Below are 20,029 nucleotides of genomic sequence, written 5' to 3'. Positions count from 1 at the left end.
GGGAGGGACCCCTCCTCCCCAAAGGTCAGAATGATACCTGGCAGGGACCAGATGTTCATGGAGGACAATGTTGCTGTGTAAGGGAACAGCGTTCACTCCCAGCCACCTGTCTTGTTTCCCAACACTGCCCCCAGCAGACCACCCTCTCCTGACAGCAGGAGGACTTGGCAGTTGAGGCTGAATAAGTACTGTAAACTCTCTTGGTGTGGAGATTCCATGCACTCCAATCTGGTCAACTTGACAAAAAAAACAAAAAGCAAAAGAACAACTGCCTAACCAAGTGTGTCCAGGAGAGCAGGCTAAGCTCTCCAGATAGTTGACTTATTTCCTTACAAGAGCTATTCCTTCAACGGATTATGAGACCTTTTCATCCTGGGACAAAGGCTTCCTGTACTTTGCCTAGTGGCAGGCAAAATGAAATGACGAGGATGAGAGATAGTATGTCGCTTCCTTTGCTCTGTTCACAGTGATGTGCTGTATTGGAAAAGGGATGAAAGTTGAGCATTATCCTGGACATAGAGTTGCCAAATGTCCTGGGCAACAAATATGGAATTGGCCTACCGCTTGTTGCTTTAAACCATTTGATTGTCCGGGTGCAACAAGTAGATGCAGCCAAAACTGTTCATTTGTGAACAGTTTTGAGTTTCCTATACTGGATGCTGGGGATGAGGACCAGGCATCTGGTCCTGCTATGCCTTTGACTTTGAGGACTTAGTCCAGAGGTGGAGATAGACTCCAGTGTCTCATGAAGGTACAGAGGGAGTTGGGGAAGGCTCCTCAGAAGAGGGAACAATTGATTGGATCCTGAAGAATAAGTTTACCATGTAGAAAGGTGGGCTTTATTGAGCCCACAGAGACACTGCAGTGGTGTAGTCTCCCTCCCCCGGTCAGATTGTGTCCTATATTTTCTAAGCCTAAGTAAAAATCATTTCTGTTCAGATACTGAATGGTCAAGAGAGTCGCCGAATCAACCTGCATTAAACGTATATATCAATTAGGGGAGAATTGACATCTTTACTATGCTGGGTCTTCCAATCCATGAACATTGTATGTCTCTCCACTTATTTATTTCTTTGGTTTCTTTCATCAGCATTTTGTAGTTTTCAGCATACAAATCCTGTCTATTTTCTTAGATTTCTACCTAAGTATTTCAATTTTTTTGTGTGTCCATTTGTTCATCGCTAGTATATAGAAAAACAATAGCTTTTTGTATGTTGATCTTGTACCTTGTGACCTTGCTGAACTGACATTTGTTCTAGGAGATTTTTTGTAGATTCTTTGAGATTTTCTGCATAGCCCCCATCACGTCACCTGCAAATAAGAATGGTTTTCTTTTTCCCTTTTCAGTCTATATGCCTTTTATTTCATTAGTGCTAGCTAAAACTCCCTTTGTTGAATAACAGTGGTGAGAGTAGACATCCTTGCCTTATTCTCAGTTTAGGGGGAAAGTATTCAGTCTTTCATAAATTCTGATATTAGCTGTAGGTTTTTTGGTGATGTTCTTTAATTTTTTTATTTATTTATTTGGCTGTGTTGGGTCTTCATTGCTGTGTGTGGGCTTTCTCTAGTTGCGCTGAGCAAGGGTTACTCTTCGTTACAGTGCACAGGCTTTGCATTTCAGTGGCTTCTCTTGTTGGGGAGCACGGGCTCTAGGTGCACAGGCTTCGGTAGTTGCAGCACGTGGCATGTGGGATCTTCCTGGACCAGAGATCGAACCCATATCGCCTGCATTGGCAGGCGGATTCTTAAGCACTGCACCACCAGGGAAGTCCCTGGTGATGTTCTTTATCAACTTGAGGAAGTTAACTTCTTTTCCTACTTTCCTGAGAGTTTTTTATCATGAATGGGTGTTGAATTTTGTCCAGTGCTTTTTCTGCATCAATTTATATGATTATGTGATTTTTTTCTTCTTTAGCCTGTTAATATGGTGGATTACATTGATTGATTTTCAAATATTGAGCAAGCTTTGCATCCCTGGAAGTAATTCCATTTGCATAGTGGGATTCTTTCATTCTTTTACATATTGCTGAATTCTGTTTGCTGATATTTCGTTAGAAATTTTTGTACCTACGTTTATGAGGGATATTACTTTATAGTTTGTTTGTCTTTTTTTTTTTTCTATACTGTCTTTCTCTATCTTTGGTATCAGGGCAGTACTGACTTCATAAACTGACTTGGGAAGGTTTCCGTCTCTATTTTCTGGAAGAGATCGGGGTTAATTCCTCTTTAAGTGTATGGTAGAGTTCTATGGCTTTTGAAAAGTTGATTCTGGGAATGCAGTCTGGACCAAATAAAGCTGAACCTTGCGGGGGGGCTTGAGCGTATCAGATGAGCTTGTCAATATGCAGCCAGCTGTGGCGCTTCAGTGAGGTCGTGGACTTCTTGAGACAGACATAGGAGGGTGAACTGAATCAGAATCTGAAGCATGACAGGAATTAAGCAGCTGTGAGGCTTGGAGAATCTGGCTCTCTGAGACACGTCCCAGGAGCCTCTGACATCTTCAGGACCATACGGTATAGTGGGGACACTGGTCCTACAAGACGTCTGGGTTTGACTTGGCTACTTAGTAGCCATAAATTCCTTATTAGCAATTTCAGTTTTCTCGTCTGTAAAATGCCACTTCTTGGGTTGTTTTAGGAATAAGATGAGACAAGAGATATGAAAATGCTTTAGAACCACCACAACTTTTTGAGAAGGTGAAAATTGATGTTTCTTTGGGCCCCAGCTTCACCCTGACTGCTGTGTTGTCATGATTCCCAATGAGTCCTGCTGGGAGGTCAGTGGGAGGCTTGTGGCCCCAGCTGGCTATAGGACCAGTGTCCTCGGGCTGTGGAGAAACTTCCTCCCCATCCCTGCTCACGTACTCTGCCCATGGAGTTTGGGCTCTCACAGGAAAGGGTGGGACCTTGGTGACAGTGAAAAGGAATTTGGACCTTGACCAGTGCCCCCTCTCCCCTTTCACAGGAACATGCTTGCCAATTCAGCCAGTGTGCGGATTCTCATCAAGGGAGGCAAGGTTGTGAACGATGACTGCACCCACGAGGCTGATGTCTACATTGAGAATGGCATCATCCAGCAGGTGGGCCGTGAGCTCATGATCCCCGGAGGGGCCAAGGTGATTGATGCCACTGGGAAACTGGTGATCCCTGGAGGCATCGACACCAGCACCCACTTCCACCAGACCTTCATGAACGCCACATGCGTGGACGACTTCTACCACGGGACCAAGGTAAAGCTTCTGTTTGGGGAAAGTGCCTTCCTCGGTGGTTTCCTCTGTTTCTGGGGCTGCTCTGGACTAGATCCACATGAACAGGGTGCTCCTGCTGTATCGCTCAAAGGAGAAGGGTGCTCTTGAAGGGGCCACTGTGGCAACTAAAATAGGAAATTTCAGGCTAAATGTCATAGATTTCTAAGATTATGGAAAAGGAGGCATTTAAGCCTATTTTGCTGATCGCATCACTTACTGAGGCACCCAGGCCAGGAACTGATTTTATTTTTATATTTTTATGTCATGTAGTACAGACCTAGAGGAAGAGGAGAATAGCTGGAGTTTCTTATTGTGCATGCGTGGAGCAGGAGGTGTGTGTGTGGCGGGGGTAGGTCTGAGGGACTGCTTTATGTATGATAAGCTAAATTAATTTCCCCAAAATTGTGAAAAATAGATATGCCTATTCTAGATGATTTTAATGGTAGAATTATGAAACAGACATAGTTAACTATCTTTTATTATCTTTCCTAGCTCGTTCTTTTTAAAAACAGCTTGAAAGATACTGGTGGTAGGCCCTCTTTTCAGAGTGAATTATCATGGACAATATTTAAGAATTACTGAGCTGGGCCTGAGCTACTTTATGTCCCTAAATGCAAAATACAAAAATTCAGACCTGTGAAACAAATGAATCAGGAGGAAATTATGTTTCGCCAAAAGAGTCACAAGTAGGTTCTTTCGCCCTTTCTCTGTGCTCCAGAATCCTGTCATTGCTGTCATCCCTGTGTGCTGTAATTATCTGTAATATGCAGGCCTCTCCCTGGACACCAGACTATGGGCTCCTTAAGGGCAAGACCTGACTGTATTCTTCTGCTTTCCCAGAACCTGGCCTTGACCTGGAATGAGAGTAGCTGGCCAGCAATTGTTTGTTGACTGAATAAGTGATTGATACTTATCCATGCTGTCTCTACATCCAGCTGTGCATCAGATTCATCTTGGAAGACTTTTTTCAAATGCAGAGTTGAATCAGCATCTTGAGGGTCAGAAGTCCCTGGCCCTGGCAGCAGCCCTCTGTACTGTCTGATTTATAAAGGACTTGGCCTCTAATGCCCCCTGGGTGAAAGGAGTCCACCAGTGGCAGCAGTCCTATGTCCTACTTTGGCCCACTGCCTCAAATCCCCATTGGCCCTGTACCTTAAAATCTCACCTCTGTTCTACTTGGGGTTCTCAGGGAGCCCCTCTCCCGTGCTCAGTGCACTCCCCCTGGGATCCATCTTCCTGGGGGCTCCAGTGCTCTGGCTGTTAGGCAGCAACTGATAAGGCTCCCCAAACCCACCCTGAAGAGCCTGGCTGGGGCTCCAGGCAGGCAGAGGCTGGCCCAGCTCAGGCAGATGTCCCTTAAGGTCTCCCTGAGGATATGCCTCCTTCCCAGTCCAGACGCAACAGATCAGACCCCCGGAAGGCTGAGCTGTGAGGAGTCACAGTAGCCATGGCCCAGCCTCTGCTGAGGCAAGGATGCCGCCAGGCCTGCTGAATACTCTGGCATCCCAGGCCACACCTGCCCGCTTGAGCCAAGCCCTGGGAATAGAAGTGATTGGTGGACCTGCCCTACTTTCTCCTCTGAGAATTACTCCAGGGCCCTGCAGATGAGGCTTCACTAATGAATGGGGAGCCCCATCCTCATAAACTCTTGCAGGGTCCTCTTGGGGGGACTCTGGTGGCAGTCGGGGCCTTTCTGAAGAGAGTGAGCACATCCGGCTCACCATCCCCATGCACTTGAGCCCGGCCAGGCCAGGCCTGCTTCATTTGTGGTTATTTTTATTGAAGTACAGCATACATACAGAGAAGCGCACAGGTTCTAAGGTACACAGAATCATCACAACTGAACACACCCTTGTAACCAGCACCCAAACTGAGAAACCAAACATTGCCGGCACCCAGAAGCCCCCCTTGTGCCCCCTCCTAGTCACTACTCCTCACCAACGATAACAGCTATCCTGACTTCTAATACCATAGTTTTTAAAAAGTAACAGCTTAATGGAGGTATAACTCACACTCCATACAATTTGCCTCTTTAAAGTGCAGAAGCGGGTGGTTTTCAGCATATTCACCATAGGTTTTGACTGTTTGCTTTATGTAAATGAAATCAGGCAGCCTGTACCCTTGCGTTGACTTCCTTTGCTCAACATTATTTTTGTGAAATTCAGCCATGTTGTTGCACGTTGTACTTCATTGCTTCATAGTGTTCTACTGTACAAGAGCCCACAGAGTACCTAGACATTCTGCTGTCACCAGGCATTTGGGTGGTTGCTACTTCGGGGCTATGACAAATGCTGTTGCTCTGAATGTTCTCATCCATGTCTTTTAGTAAACGTGTGTGCACGTTTCTACAGGCATATTCCTGGGAGTGGGATTGCTGGGTCATAGAAGACACACATGTTTAGCTCTGGGAGAGACTCCCACATTGTTTTCCAGTTTGGTTGTAAGTTTATACTCCCAGCAAGAGAGTAAGAGAGGAGCCGGTATTTACCACCAGCGTAACTCTGATTACCACACCAGTCCATGCTGGGGTCCGTTTTGCAGCGTGCACCAAAAATTGTATGCAGTGTGCAGCCTTGCACCAAAAATTGTAGCTTGCCGGTTACTCTCCCCGCTTGGGAGATCTTTAGTCCAGGGTCGGATGCCACACTGTCACTATGCTGCCTACCAGCCTCTGGGAGAGGAGGCTGGCCTTTCTTTGTTTTATTTTCCACATTGTCATCTGCCGGGGCCTCATTAGCCAGGAGTGACGAGTTTTCCCCTGAGAGCCTCCAGCTCTTTACAGCGAATGAAGACCTTTGCACGTGCAACTTTGTGCAAGGTGGTGGGTAACTTTTGATCTTTTCCAGGCTTCTCATCCATGGAAGCAGCTGTCTCTGGAAAAACACAGAAAAACCCCTGTGTGATTAAGGGTCCCACCTCCCCCAGTTCCTGTAGGATCAGATACCCCCAATCCATGCCAGGCCCAAGTTATAGGCCCATAAACGCCAAGCCACTCTGGCTGCTCGCGTCACCTAAACTGACCTTTTGTTATATCCACCCCCTAAGTAAGATCGGACCTTGTCCTTGTGCCGCAGCTCATACTGAGCGTCTGTTTCATAACACAGCCCCTGACGCAGTCCTCCCCAGACCCCTCTGGGAGACCCTGCCCAGAGTCCTGCCTCAGACATCCCAGCATCCCAAGAACTGGCTTCCTGCCCCGTCCCCGTCCCCCCCACTCCTGGATTGCTCCTCCCTGTTGCTGCCCCTACGGCTGGATATTTTGGCTTCCTCTTATCTCTAATTCCTGACAATCTCCTGGGGAGAGAAAATGCTCTCCTGTTGCACTGCTGATGTCAGGGATGTGTGGATTTAATTATTCACACAGCCTGTGGCACTCAGGCCCAGGCTGTGTACCCTGATAGACTGCCGCTGACCTACTTTGCACCTTCTAAGAAAGGTAACGGTTGATCTGCTTTCAGCATCTGGGTTTATAATAGAATAATAACCCCAAGGAAAGCTCACCCTTGTGATTAGCCTATAGAGAAAGAGAGATCAAGTTGCGCCTTTTTGTTCCCGTCTGACAGATCCGAAGGGCCTTGAACTCTGTACCCCCTGAGCTATGGCCTGCCTGTCAATTGGGCAGCAGCAGCCAGAGCTGGGAAAACAAAACCGTTGAAAGCCTGGCTTTTCTGAGAGCATCTGGGTCTCCATTGTACTGGGTCTGAAGGGGTTTCTCTAGCGCTTCTTTAACACACGCTCTGCCCGCCTCTGCTTCTGTTAGAGGCTGGGGCACGCTCTGCCTGGCTCCCCTGCCTCTGCCCCCCTTGCTCACAGCCCGGGCACTCCATCCTCCTCCCCGCCTCCTCCACGCCTCCAACCTGCAGGCCCCTCCCTCCCAGAGGCCCAGAACCTGGTCTCCAGAGATGCCAGGACGCCCTGCTTGTTAAAAATGCCCCCACGGAGGAAGGGGGTTATCTCCTGTGGGAAGGCAGGGGCAGGAGGGGAGGGAGGAGAGCCAGTGACACCAACTGTGTTAATAAAGGTCTAGGATTTCACTTGGGTCACGGGGGTCTTTTATCATTATCCTACTTAGCTTACTCATAAGTTATCCTTATTCTTTGGTGGGAATCTAATATTACATAATAAGAATGTTAATGCAGGCTGTTGAGCTGCACCCCACCAGTGGCTCTCCGTGGCCCGGTGGGAATATCAGAATCAAACTACAGGCACAGCCCCTTCACTAAGATGGTGACAGAGGGGGCAGCAGGGACAATGGGGAAATGCTCCCTAGATGCCTTTTCTGCCTCCCACTCCTCCAGAAATAGACTGAGAACCACTGTCTAGGCCAATGGTTTTCAACCTTTGGAAGCAAATTACAGTAAAACTACTTGGGGAATTATTTTAGAAATACATGTCCAGACCCCTCCTCTCTACTGCCTGTACCCTCCACCCCAGACTAATGAAATCAATGTCTCTAGGTCTGCCTCTTCCCCCATCTGTATTTTTTTTTAATTTAAAAAAAAATTTTTTTTGGCTGTGTTGGGTCTTCATTGCTGCACGCGGGCTTTCTCTAGTTGCGGTGAGCAGGAGTTACTCTTCGTTGCGGTGCGCGGGCTTCTCATTGCAGTGGCGGAGCTCGGGCTCTAGAGTACAGGCTCAGTAGCGCCTACATGGGCTTAGTTGCTCTGCGGCATGTGGGATCTTCCCGGACCAGGGATCGAACCCGTGTCCCCTGCATTGGCAGGCAGATTCTTGTCCACTGCGCCACCAGGGAAGCCCATGTATTTTTTTTTAAAGCATCCTTGATGATCCTAACACTAGCATGCGGATTATTAAAGAACTTTCTTGGCAATTTTGAATGGCACATTGTCCTGGCTGTTACTCCTGTTGCCTGTCTGACCCTCACCTTATGTGCCAGAATGACATCTGAATCCCCTTTGAAAACTTGGGCTTGTCTTGCCTCACCCTTGCCAGTATTATTTATTAGTTTCTCTCCTTCTATTCACATTATAGGGTCCCATTATTGGGTTCCCAAGCCCCAGCCTGGGGCCTAGAACCCCTGTACTTGCTAAGTGTCCCTGGTGCTGTGCTCTGCCCTCCTGTCTGTACCGCATAGGCATCATCAATGAGCGGCGGATTGGCCATGGTCAAGATGTCATCAAATGGAAATCCAGCTGGGTCTGTGCCTCTTCTTTGAGGACCCAGAGACTCTCTCTTGTCTGTGCCAGGGCCATCTGGTCACTGAGACAGCCTCCCACTAACTCAAAACCATCAGCAGCAGGACATCTATTCTTGTAGTCAAACCACAAGGGGAGCCAAATCCTAACCCAAAGAGTGTTTGTCTAGAACAGGATCAGCCTAGCAGATGTACAGTGGCACAGGCTAGGTGGCCTGCCACTTCCCGCCCCCAGTGGAGGGTCCTGACCCTACCTCCCTCCTCCCACTGCAGAGGACTAAACCTATCAGAGTCCTGGGATAGGACCCGCTGGGACATAAATAAATTCCCTTTGTTGTCCAGCCTGCCAACCTTCTTACCAAGGAGCCCATGTATCCATTGGGCAGACTGTTTTTGCTATTTTGCCTTTGAAACTGGCTCTTTGGGCTTTAAACCTTTAAATGCTGCTCACTTCCTTTCTTCTTTTTTCTTGACTCTGTTATTCTGTCCATTTCTGTTTAATTCTAGCCAAAATGTCTTTACAGTCTTTTTGCTCTGCAGTAACCCTTCCTGCTTATCGGAATCCAGACTCATACAGTCTTGCTTATTAACTGATGTTGCCAAGTTCACTTCATTCCGGTAAGAAAACTGGAGGGATCTTAGAAATAGAGCCCCACCCTCCCATTGACAGGGAGAGAGAGTGAATGAGTTGCCCCAAGTCCCAGAGGTAGTTGGACCAGACTGTAAGGTTCTCAGTCTGAGGCCCTTTTCACCACACCACTCAGAGGATCCTGAAACCCCAGATTCTGGACAGTCACCCCTTTCAGACAGCCTCTGACCTCTCAGTAGGCTGCATGCAAATAGTTAACTCAACACTGTGTGGACCAGATAAAGGCATCAAGGAACTGATGCATCAGGCAGACAGCAGAGTAAGCTCTCTGCCTCCCCAAGATGGTGGCTTTATAATGCACCGCTGTCCCTAGAGGAATAACACTGATGTCAGTGCCTTAGAGCTGACAGTTTTTACCATTTACAAATGGTTGTTGTGGGGATTAAATGAGTTGATGCATGAAAAACACTTCACACAGTGCCTGGCACAGAGTACGTGCATGATAACTGTTAGTCCCCAGGCTGAGTGCCTGCTTCCACCCTAGGCCTGGCCTTGACTCTGTCTGGTTTCTTGGGTTACTTGATCCACCCACTTTGGCTTTGCAGTGAGATTGTTCTACTGTCCATCTAGTGCCCGTGCTGCCTGTGTCCTCGGCTCTGCCAGCAGGGTCATGTCCTGCTTGAGAACTTGCAGTGGCTCCCTGTTGTCTAGTTTGGAGTCCTAGGTCTTCACCCTGGACAGCTCACCATGTGACCTTGCCCTCTCCATCCAATCCCCACTGCCCATATGTGCCCATCCATCAGGAAGGGGGTTTTCTCAGCCCCCTTCGCTATGAATGAATGTCCCATGCTCCCTCCTGCCACCCCTTCCCACCCATCCACAGAAAGCCTTCATGACCTACCAAGCTCATGTCACATTCTTCCTCCAGCTAATTCAGCCCCAGGATCCACCTTTTTCTCCTCAGCTGAAATAAAGTGTCATCCTGGGGCTTTCAAATTGTTTCCTATGTAAAGTTTGTCTCTCAGCTGGATTGAAAACTTTGAGGGGCAGAGACGACAATTTATATTTAACTCGTGACTCACCACAGACTCACAAAGATTAAAACATGTAGTACAATAGATGCTCAAGAAATAGATGAATGTCTACATAGGGTGGCAGTCGTGAGCACAGGCTGGGGTGGACGGCCAAAGTTTGAATTTCAGCTCCACATTTACTGGTTGCGTGATTTGGACGAGTTAATCTCTCTCTGTGTTTCAGTTTCCTTCTCTGGAAAATGGAGATTATGATAATACTTTATGTGTGTTGAGATACTACTGGTAAAGAACTTAAAATAGTACTTCGTAGTTCCCTGGCAGTCTAGTGGTTAGGACTCGGTGCTTTCACTGCCGTGGCCAGGGTTCAGTCCTTGGTTGGGCAACTGAGATCCTACAAGCCACATGGCCCAAAATAAAAAATGAATAAAAATTTTAAAATAAAAAATATATTTAAAAAATAGTACTTGGTGCTTACTAAGCACTATATGAGTGTTTGTTAAATAAATAGATCATGGGGCTTCCCTGGTGGCGCAGTGGTTGAGGGTCCGCCTGCCAACGCAGGGGACGCGGGTTCGTGCCCTGGTCCGGGAGGACACCACATGCCGCGGAGCGGCTGGGTCCGTAAGCCATGGACGCTGAGCCTGCGCGTCCGGAGCCTGTACTCTGCAATGGGAGAGGCCACAACAGTGAGAGGCCCACGTACCGCAAAATAAATAAATAAATAAATAAATATAAATAAATAAATAAATAAATAGATCGTGATGACTGAGGACCAACCCCTGAAAAATCTATTTGTGAAGTTTCCTCACAGGCATACGTATTAAGGTGTTAGACATCAAATAGGAATTACAAAATTGGTTTCTGTCTCTACTGTCAGGGTTGACTGTGTGTGTTATAGGTTTCAAATGGAGCCTAAATAGTACTGGTGATGACTTCTAGATAATTTTCTTTCTCCTTTCTTTCTCTTAAAAACAGAAATATCCAGTCATAAACTCAGCACGTAGCAGGAGCTATTTAAAGATGTCCTGCTTCAAATCAGGTATCTCGTATAACAAAACCTTGCTGGCAACTTCACTGTACATCTATGTTAATTGGCAGGCCAACGTGTAGGCCAGGTTGACTCTTCTTAGAACAAATGTAAGAGAGATCTATCATTTCTTACAAATTTTTACATCTAGCATTGGAAAAAAAATCTCCTATGGTGACCAAGCAGCTCCTCATTTCCTAGAATAAGAATGTTTGCAAAGAATTGATCTATACAGAGAGATTACTGCTTTTTAAAACCTTTGGTTCAAGAATAGAGATAAATGTACCCTTTGTGATTAAACCCAAGCATCTTGGAAACCTTTCATATCTCATACTAGCTCTGCTTTTATACTCTCATCCAGCATCTCTGGGATTTAAAAAAAAGATAGAAGAAAAATACATCGTGTATTGTATGTATACTTCAGTGAGACATATAGCATATGAATGATGTATTTTTCTTCCTCCTATTTCTTTTCGTAAAGACGGAATACTTTTTAATATTTCAAGAAATATTTGAATATGGCCTTCTGGAAGGCTTCAAAAATCTCAGTTGAAAATATCTCTTCTCCTCACTGAGGTTGCCTCCTATCTGAAGTGGCCATATTTCTGTGTTGAATGTCAGGTACACATCTTAGAATGGTTCACTGGCAGGTAGAAATGTGTGTAGACGCTGTATCTTCTCCCTTACGTGGTTTCCGCCTCATTGTTCCCTCAGGTTATCCCTGTAGCCAACCATGTTTTTCTCTCCTTCTGATCCTTTTTTATTTCTTGTTAATTAAAAATTAGGTGCTGTGAGGATCCCTAAGTAGTGACTATGTGAGGATAGAGCTGTAGGCCAGCTATAGTTAAGAACTTTCTCATTCACCAGTGTGGTTCTTTGTTTGTTTGTTTGTTTTGGCTGTGTTGGATCTTCGTTGCTGCGCACAGGCTTTCTCTAGTTGTGACGAGTCAGGGCTACTCTTCGTTGTGGTGTGCGGGCTTCTCACTGCGGTGGCTTCTCTTGTTGCGGAGCACAGGCTCTAGGTGTGCGGGCTTCAGTAGTTGTGGCTCGCGGGCTCTAGAGCGCAGGCTCAGTAGTTGTGGTGCACGGGCTTAGTTGCTCCGCGGCATGTGGGATCTTCCTGGACCAGTGACCAAACCCATGTCTCCCGCATTGGCAAGTGGATTCTTAACCACTGCACCACCAGGGAAGTCCCTCATTCACAAATGTTTATCTCTCACACTACACACACACTCACACACTTAGACACTTTCACATACTCACTCTCACAGTCGCACACTTACACACGCACTCTCACATACACACATGTGCACTCACTCGTGCACACAGTTTTAGAGCTGGAAGTGCCACTGGAGATTAATGAATTCAACCCCTCATCTATAAGTAACTTTCCTCTTTAGATTTAAACTCTCTACAGTGTTCTCAATATTTAAAAATAAAATTAAGCTTGATGAATGTTGGTGAACTCTGTTCTTGGGAAGAGTATGTACAGAATGAAGAAGGTCATGATTGGGTAGCCCAGGAAGCCACTTTTTTTTTTTTTTAATCTATGTGTTATTTTTTTTTTTAAACAACTTGATTAAGGTATAATTGACATACAGTGAGCCACACATTTTTAAAGTGTATGGTTTGATACACTTTGACATGTGTAGATACTGCGAAGCCATCACCATTAATACAATAAACATATCCATCACCGCCACCCCCCCCAGCCAAAGTTTCTTGGTGTCCCTTGCAATCCTTCCCTGCACTGGCAACCACTGATCTGTTTTCTGTCACTATAGATTAATTTGCATTTTCTCACATTTTTATATCATGGAAAAGACAGTATGTATTTCTTTTTTGGTCGGGTTTCTGACTTAGCATTATTAAGTGTTTGGCAACTACAGATAAAGCGACTGAGTATCTGTGTACGAGTGTTTGTGTGGACACATGCTTACATTCCCCTGTGTAATTACCTAGAAGTGGGACGCCTAGAATATATGGTAGGTGTACATTTAGCTTTTTAAGAAATTGCCAAAGTGGTTTCCAAAGTGGTTGTAACATTTTCTGTTCCTTCCAGGCTCCACATTTGTGCCATCACTTGTTATGGTCAGTCTTTTTAATTTTAGCCATCTAACAGATGTATCAGTGGTAGCTCACTATGGTTTTTTTTTTTTTTTTTTTTTTTTGCGGTACGCGGGCCTCTTACTGTTGTGGCCTCTCCCATTGCGGAGCACAGGCTCCGGAAGCGCAGGCTCAGCGGCCATGGCTCACGGGCCCAGCTGCTCTGCGGCATGTGGGATCTTCCCGGACCGGGGCACGAACCCATGTCCCCTGCCTCAGCAGGCGGACTCTCAACCACTGCGCCACCAGGGAAGCCCGCTCACTATGGTTTTAATTTGCACTTCCCTAGTGTTGAATGTCTCTACATGTGCTTATTTGCCCTCTGTATATCTTTGGTGAAGAGTTCACATCTTTTCCCTATGTTTTGAGTCATTGGTCTTTTTTTTTTTTTTATGAAATGTAAAGAATAGGTAAATCTTTATTTTTTCCTTTCTAGTTTTATGGAAATATAGTTGATATACAGCACTGTATAAGTTTAAGATGTACAGCATAATGATTTGACTTATATCCTTCATGAACAGTTTACCACAATAAGTTTAGTGACCATCCATCATCCCATATAAATACAAAATAAAAGAAAAAAGAGGGACTTCCCTGGTGGTCCAGTGGGTAAGACTCCACGTTCCCAATGCAGGGGGCCCAGGTTCGATCCCTGATCAGGAAACTAGATCCCACATGCATGCCACAACTAAGAAGCCCGCATGCTGCAGTGAAGGTCCTGTGTGCCATAACTAAGACCCGGTGCAGCCAAAATAAATAAATAAATTTTTTTAAGAAAAGGAAAAAAATTTTTCCTTGTGATGAGAACTCTTAGGATTTACTCTCTTAATGACTTTCACCTATAACATCCAGCAGTGTTAATTATATTTATCATGTCATACATTACATCCCTAGTACTTATTTACCTTACAACTGAAAAATATGGAATGCTTCAGGAATCTGTGTGTCATCCTTGTGCAGGGACCATGCTAATCTTCTCCGTATTGTTCCAAATTTAGTGTTGCCGAAGTGAGCACTGTTTGTCTTCTTTTTATTGGGTTGTCAGAGTTGTTTATATGTTCTAGCTACAAGTTGTTTGTTGGGTACATGTTTTGCAAACATTTTCTCCCTGGCTATGACTTACCTCTTCATTTTCTTAACAATGTCATTGGAAGAGCAAAAGTTTTTCATTTTGAACTTCAATTTATTAATTCTTTTTCTTTCATAGTTTGTTTTTCGTGCTGTAACTGAGAAATTTTTGTGAAATCCAAGGTCACTAAGATTTTCTCCTATGTTTTCTTTTAGAAGTGTTATAATCTTAGCTCTTACATTTAGGTCAATGATTCATTTTAAGTTAGTTTTTATATATGGTATCCAGTAAGGGTTGAGGTTCAGTGTTTTTACATATGGCTATCCAATTGTTCTAGCACCATTTGTTGAAAAGATCATCCCTTGTCAAAAATCAGTTGACCATATATGTGTGGGTCTATTTTTGCACTCTCTTTTCTGTTCTTTTGACCTATGTATCTATCTTTACACCTATACCACAATGTCTTGATTATGATAGCTTTAGAGTAAGTCCTGAAAGCTGGTGGTGTAAGTCTTCCAACTTTGTCCTTCTTTTTCAAAGTTGTTTTGGCCATTCTATATCCTTGGAAGCAAACTTTTTTAGTGCAGGCTGTAAACCAAAAACTTAAGAGAACAGTAAACTCAGTGCATTAACCAAGCACTTGATAAACATTCTCAGCCCTTAGCAGGGTCCCTTTCTGTTAGCCTGAAAAGTTAAGAATTTTCTTTAGAATTTTCTAAAGTTATTTGGAGAGAAAAAAATCTGTGATGTGTGTGTGTTAAAAAGAACTTAACTGAGTGCTGGGGGTTCAGATGAGGTCCATGAGGATGTTCCATGATACTTGGCTACATATTGATCTCGATATATTTTCTTCACATGACCCATATCTTTATGTATAATAAGTTGTGATGATGTCATAGGGAAGAGTTCATTCTGCTTCCTCTTGCTCCCTCTGTGTCTTACAATTAGAGTCAATGGAGAACAGAAGTGGGCCGGGGAGTTCTGAGCGGACTAGGTTAGGATAAAACTTACATGAACTGAAATTCTAACCACTGAGCTGTTGCCACCCTCTCCCCTTCCCTCCGTCAGGTTTCCATTCTGTTTGGTACCCTTTGTTACCACCAGGCCTGGGCTGTAGCTCTTTCCTGGTTTGGTGCCCTGACTCTCACTTTGCCAGGCTTAAGATAACTAGGACTTATATTCAGGAGAGCACGCTTGTTCTGAATCTCTAAGCCCCAGACATAGTGGTCCATCAAAGAGTCTACTTTTCCTGCTGTGTGGAAAATACAGTGTTCAGCCTGGAGCGTGTGGAGCCTCTCACGGGCTCTGGGTTCCCAGACCCCCAGGTGGCATCTGGCAGTGCATGGCTCTGCATAGGACCTGCAGCTACGTTTCCAGCCGCTGTCCCCTCCAGGAGGGCTGCACTGCCCTGTCAGGCCCAGCATTTCTGTATCCCTTATACACGTATCGTGATCTTTAAAGCCCCCCTCAGGCAGGCCTTATTTTCCTTCCTTTGCAGGTGGAGAAGCTGAGTCTCAGGGAGTGAAATGCCTTTCCAAGCTAGCAAGTACAGGCATAGGCCTCCCTGCCTCCCAGAGCAGACGCCAGCGCGCATTCCCCAGCATGAGCACCTAGCGCGGCCTCAGGACAGCCTTCCTCATTCCCCAGCATCAGCACCTAGTGTGGCCTCAGGACAGCCTTCCTCATTCCCCAGCATCAGCACCTCGCACGGCCTCAGGACAGCCTTCCTCATTCCCCAGCATCAGCACCTAGCGCGGCCTCAGGACAGCCTTCCTCATTCCCCAGCATCAGCACCTAGTGTGGCCTCAGGACAGCCTTCCTCATTCCCCAGCATCAGCACCTCGCACGGCCTCAGGACAGCCTTCCTCATTCCCCAGCATCAGCACCTAGCGCGGCCTCAGGACAGCCTTCCTCATTCCCCCGCATCAGCACCTAGCGTGGCCTCAGGACAGCCTCCCTCGGGCAGCTTGATAGCACTATTATCACTGAGCTTTGGGACCAAAATGAAGCCTCGCCAACACTGGAGTAGATGAGGGAAGGAGAGCAGATGGGGTTACATGTGGTTTATTTCTGGATTGTTGATAAACCCCTCTGGTCTGGCCTCTTTGGGCAGCCTGGACTTTTAATAAAGGTGGTCATGACCTGCTTACCTGTAAACTTTCCCGCTTTGGGATTAGAAGGGGCTTTGCTAAGGAGGAAGATGACAAAGGGCGTCTCCGGGCTCTATTTTAGAACGGTTTCCCCTGGCCCCCTGTCTTCTCAGAAGCTAGCAGCCACGTTCCCTCCACCACATAACTCCCTCTGAGGATCATCTCCGGTCTCCATGGTAACTACATGTCGGGAGACAGGCTGCTCTGTTCTGTGGCTTTGTATTAAACACAATGATTTAAATTGGATGCTCGGCAGTGAAGATAATCATTCTGGATTAGAGAGACGCCTGGAGACCCTCATTTCATAATTTTAGAGTTGGCACAATGCTCAGGTTTAGCCCTGTAATTCAAGCCCAAGCCACACCCACCCCTCTGTTTCTAAACTGCAGTTAGGTCCAATTTCACTTGGGATTTTCTCCATCCTTTGACAGAGGAATCTTGGAGCCAGGGAGCCCCGCAGTCAGACCAGGGCTATCTTGAGCTCTAGAAGGGGCGGCATCGTGTAAAGGAAACCTAGGGTGCTAGCGGCAGATAGACCCTCATTCAGTCTGGCTGCATGATTTCCTCTGTGCCCCATTTTTCTTATCTGTAAGACGAGAAGAGTAACCTCTACCCTACAGAGTCATATATTTTTAAATTTTCTATTGTGATAAAATATATATAACATAAAATTTATCATTTCAATCATTTTTCAGTGTACAGTTCAGTGACATTAAGTACGTTCACAGCGTTGTCACCACAATAATCCATTTCCAGAACTTGTTCATCTTCCCCAGCTGAAATTCTGTACTCCGTAAATACTAACTTTCCCATCCCCCACTCCTCCCAGCCCCTGGCAGCCACCATTACACTTTCCATCTCCATGAAGTTGACTATTCTAGATACCTCGTAGAAGTGGAATCATACATTTTTTTGTCCATCTATGACTGGCTTATTTCACTGAGCATAATGTCCTCAAGTTTCAACCATGTTGGAGCCTGTGTCATAATTTCTTTCCTTTTTTAAGGTTGGATAACATCCATTCTATGTACGTACCACATTATGTTTATTCATTCATCTGTCGATAGACACCAGGTTGCTTCCACATTTTGGCTATTATGAGTAACGCTGCTGTGCACACGGGTATACAGATATCTGTTTGAGTCCTTGCTTTAAATTACAGAGTCATTCTGAGGATCAAATAAGATAATAAATACGAATAATATTAGGAACATTGCACAAAGCAGGCTGTCAGTAAATGTTCATTTCTCTCCTGAACATGAGTTCAGCCTAGGTGGTAACTGCCACAGTGGTCCGATGGCTTCCGCGGGAGTGGTGTCACTTTTTGCTAGCTTCTGTGTCCCCGGGACATGCTAGTCTGTTGGGTCTGGGAATTAACACAATTCATTCCCAGGTTTAAAGGAAATGTCTTAACCACAGAAATGTGCATCGTCTCCTGATAAGAACCATGCATGCTTTTCCATTTCTCCCACCATTTGGGATTCATGTATTCCTAGTTCTAAAATGAGAAGATGTTAGGGCTGACGTATATACTTCCTTATCTGTTGTCTATTTTAAGTATACCAGGTGGGAGACCCCGAATCTGCAGTTGGGATTGCCCCAGGCTATGAAGCTCTGTGCTTAGTTGCTATTTGTTGGTATCAAATCTATTCTCAGGGTTACGGAAGAGTATGAGATTTGGAATAAAAATACCTGGATCCCAGTCTCGGCTTATGTCTCAAAAACTGAGATGGTGAAAACATCTGTCCAACACAGTGGTCATGAAGGTTAGGTGAGGGCAGCACTTGGCTGTGCAGGTGACCCTCTCCTGGAGCACTTCGTGGGGACCAGGTCTCTGTGTTGGTCTGCATCCCTTCAGGAGATTTTCTCTGGGTCTAGTTTCATCCCAAAGTTTCTACGGTGGGGGTTAATCCCCTGCTGCCCTGGGTCCCTCCAGGGTTGAGAATCCAGAGCGAGGAGCCATCTTTCCCTTTGCAATTAGCTTTCCTGCCACAAGGCCACTGCACAAGCAGCCCTGGAGACAGCCAGCACCTCTTTGTCTTCAGGAATTTGCCACAGAAGGGAAGGGGCAGCAAGAGCTCTTGCACAGCCTGGTCTGACCTGCGCCTGACCCAGCTGCTCCCCACAGCATAGCAGTCAGGCCTGTTCTTTATTGATGGCGCTGAAGGGAGGAGGGCAGATGGGGATTTCACACTGAATCCCTACCTTTCTCTCTCCCAGCAGCGCTTGCAGCTGGCTGTGTCCTGTGTGCCCAGGGTCTACCTGTTGAGCAGGGGCCAGGCAGGCTTATATCAGGGCTTCCCAAGCAGATGCGTTCACTGTCCCTGAAACCGGAAGGCTACCCTGGTACGCTCGCATCTGGGAAGGGGAGCTTGGGTTTCCCTCGAAGACATCTTAACTTCTAGAGCAGCTCACCTCTTCTTGAAGCCAGTGAGCCAGGGAGATTGTTGCGCTGGTGACAGGGTTTTCTTGGCTTCCATAACCCCATGCCAGCCGGCTCTCCCTCCTGCCTCTTGACTCTCCTTCCCAGGCTCCTTCCGTGGTCTTGTCTGTCTTACTCCTCTCCTCTGTGGTTGCTTCTCAGGATCCTATGCCAGACTGCCTTCTCCCCCTCCCCACCTTCTCTCCCCAGGTGATCTGTCACTGATGACTCCCAGGCTTACAGCTACAGCCTAGACACCTCCGTGCACCTGCCCCAAACCCAACGCATCCACCACAACCCCACTCCTCTCCCAGGGACCCCTCCTTCCAGGAACGGCGCCCCCATCCTCCCAAGCCAGAGCTTACTGGCTCGAGACCACAGGACTCCTCAGCGATAAAGCCAGACCTCAGACCAGGTGTGCCAGGCTCCAGAGTTCAGGCCTTTCCCACCAGAGCACCCTGCCTTCACGTACCATCGGAGAATCGAACTGTATTTCTAACAAACATAAAAGTTCAGATGTCACTCTAAGCCCCAGACAAGCTCTGCTCTGGGACCCCGCCCCATTTTTGGCTGTGCTGGACCTCCACCTGGATGCCTTTGTCAGTCCGTCCCTGGACTCCCCACTCCCTCCGCAATCCCAGCCTGCTCTCTCCGTCCCAGCTCCTGGCTTCATGGAACTGACCCCTTATAATATGGCAAGTTTACTTCAGCCCTCCCTCATGGATTCTGTAGTGCATTTCCCATACAGTTTTCTTAAACCTCGTCTTGGCTCAGACTGACACTCCTAATTTTCCCAAAACCTTTCCTCTGTTTTGCTAAGAAGTCTGGGACCAAGGACCTGGGCACCCTCAGCTCTCCTCCATGTCACCTCAGCTCATCTCCTCCTCTATCCATCCCCCTCCTAAATGGATGGGAAGAGACGTCCTTCCCAGCCTAATAGATATGAATATCAACCCTCAGTTTCCTCATCTGAATAATGGGGAGAATAATACATATTTCTTTCTTTTTTTTTTTTTAAGCAGAGGTCTTCTTAGAAGCCCATATGATTTAAATTTATTTATTTATTTATTTATTTATTTATTTATGGCTGTGTTGGGTCTTCGTTTCTGTGCGAGGGCTTTCCCTAGTTGTGGCAAGCGGGGGCCACTCTTCATCGCGGTGCGCGGGCCTCTCACTATCGTGGCCTCTCTTATTGCGGAGCACAGGCTCCAGACGTGCAGGCTCAGTAAT

General features: G+C 46.4%; 1 protein-coding gene and 1 non-coding gene across 4 annotated transcripts in view; one reads left to right on the top strand and one right to left on the bottom strand.

Annotated features, from left to right (window-relative positions):
* DPYSL5 (dihydropyrimidinase like 5) overlaps positions 1–20,029 on the top strand; it is a 90,569-nt gene that overhangs the window by 36,757 nt on the left and 33,783 nt on the right. For all 3 annotated transcript variants that reach the window (XM_060309150.1, XM_030858179.2, XM_060309151.1), the window contains exon 2: positions 2,965–3,229. In XM_060309150.1, coding sequence (XP_060165133.1) covers positions 2,965–3,229 — 265 coding nt within the window. The remainder of the gene's footprint in view (positions 1–2,964; positions 3,230–20,029) is intronic.
* LOC115854347 (U6 spliceosomal RNA) lies at positions 14,074–14,176 on the bottom strand. The gene has a single exon (XR_004039971.1). It is a non-coding gene; the product is annotated as a U6 spliceosomal RNA (small nuclear RNA).

The sequence above is a fragment of the Globicephala melas genome, chromosome 12 (genome assembly GCF_963455315.2).
Source record: "Globicephala melas chromosome 12, mGloMel1.2, whole genome shotgun sequence".
NCBI lineage: Eukaryota > Metazoa > Chordata > Mammalia > Artiodactyla > Delphinidae > Globicephala > Globicephala melas.
This window is presented reverse-complemented; position numbering and strand designations above follow the sequence as displayed.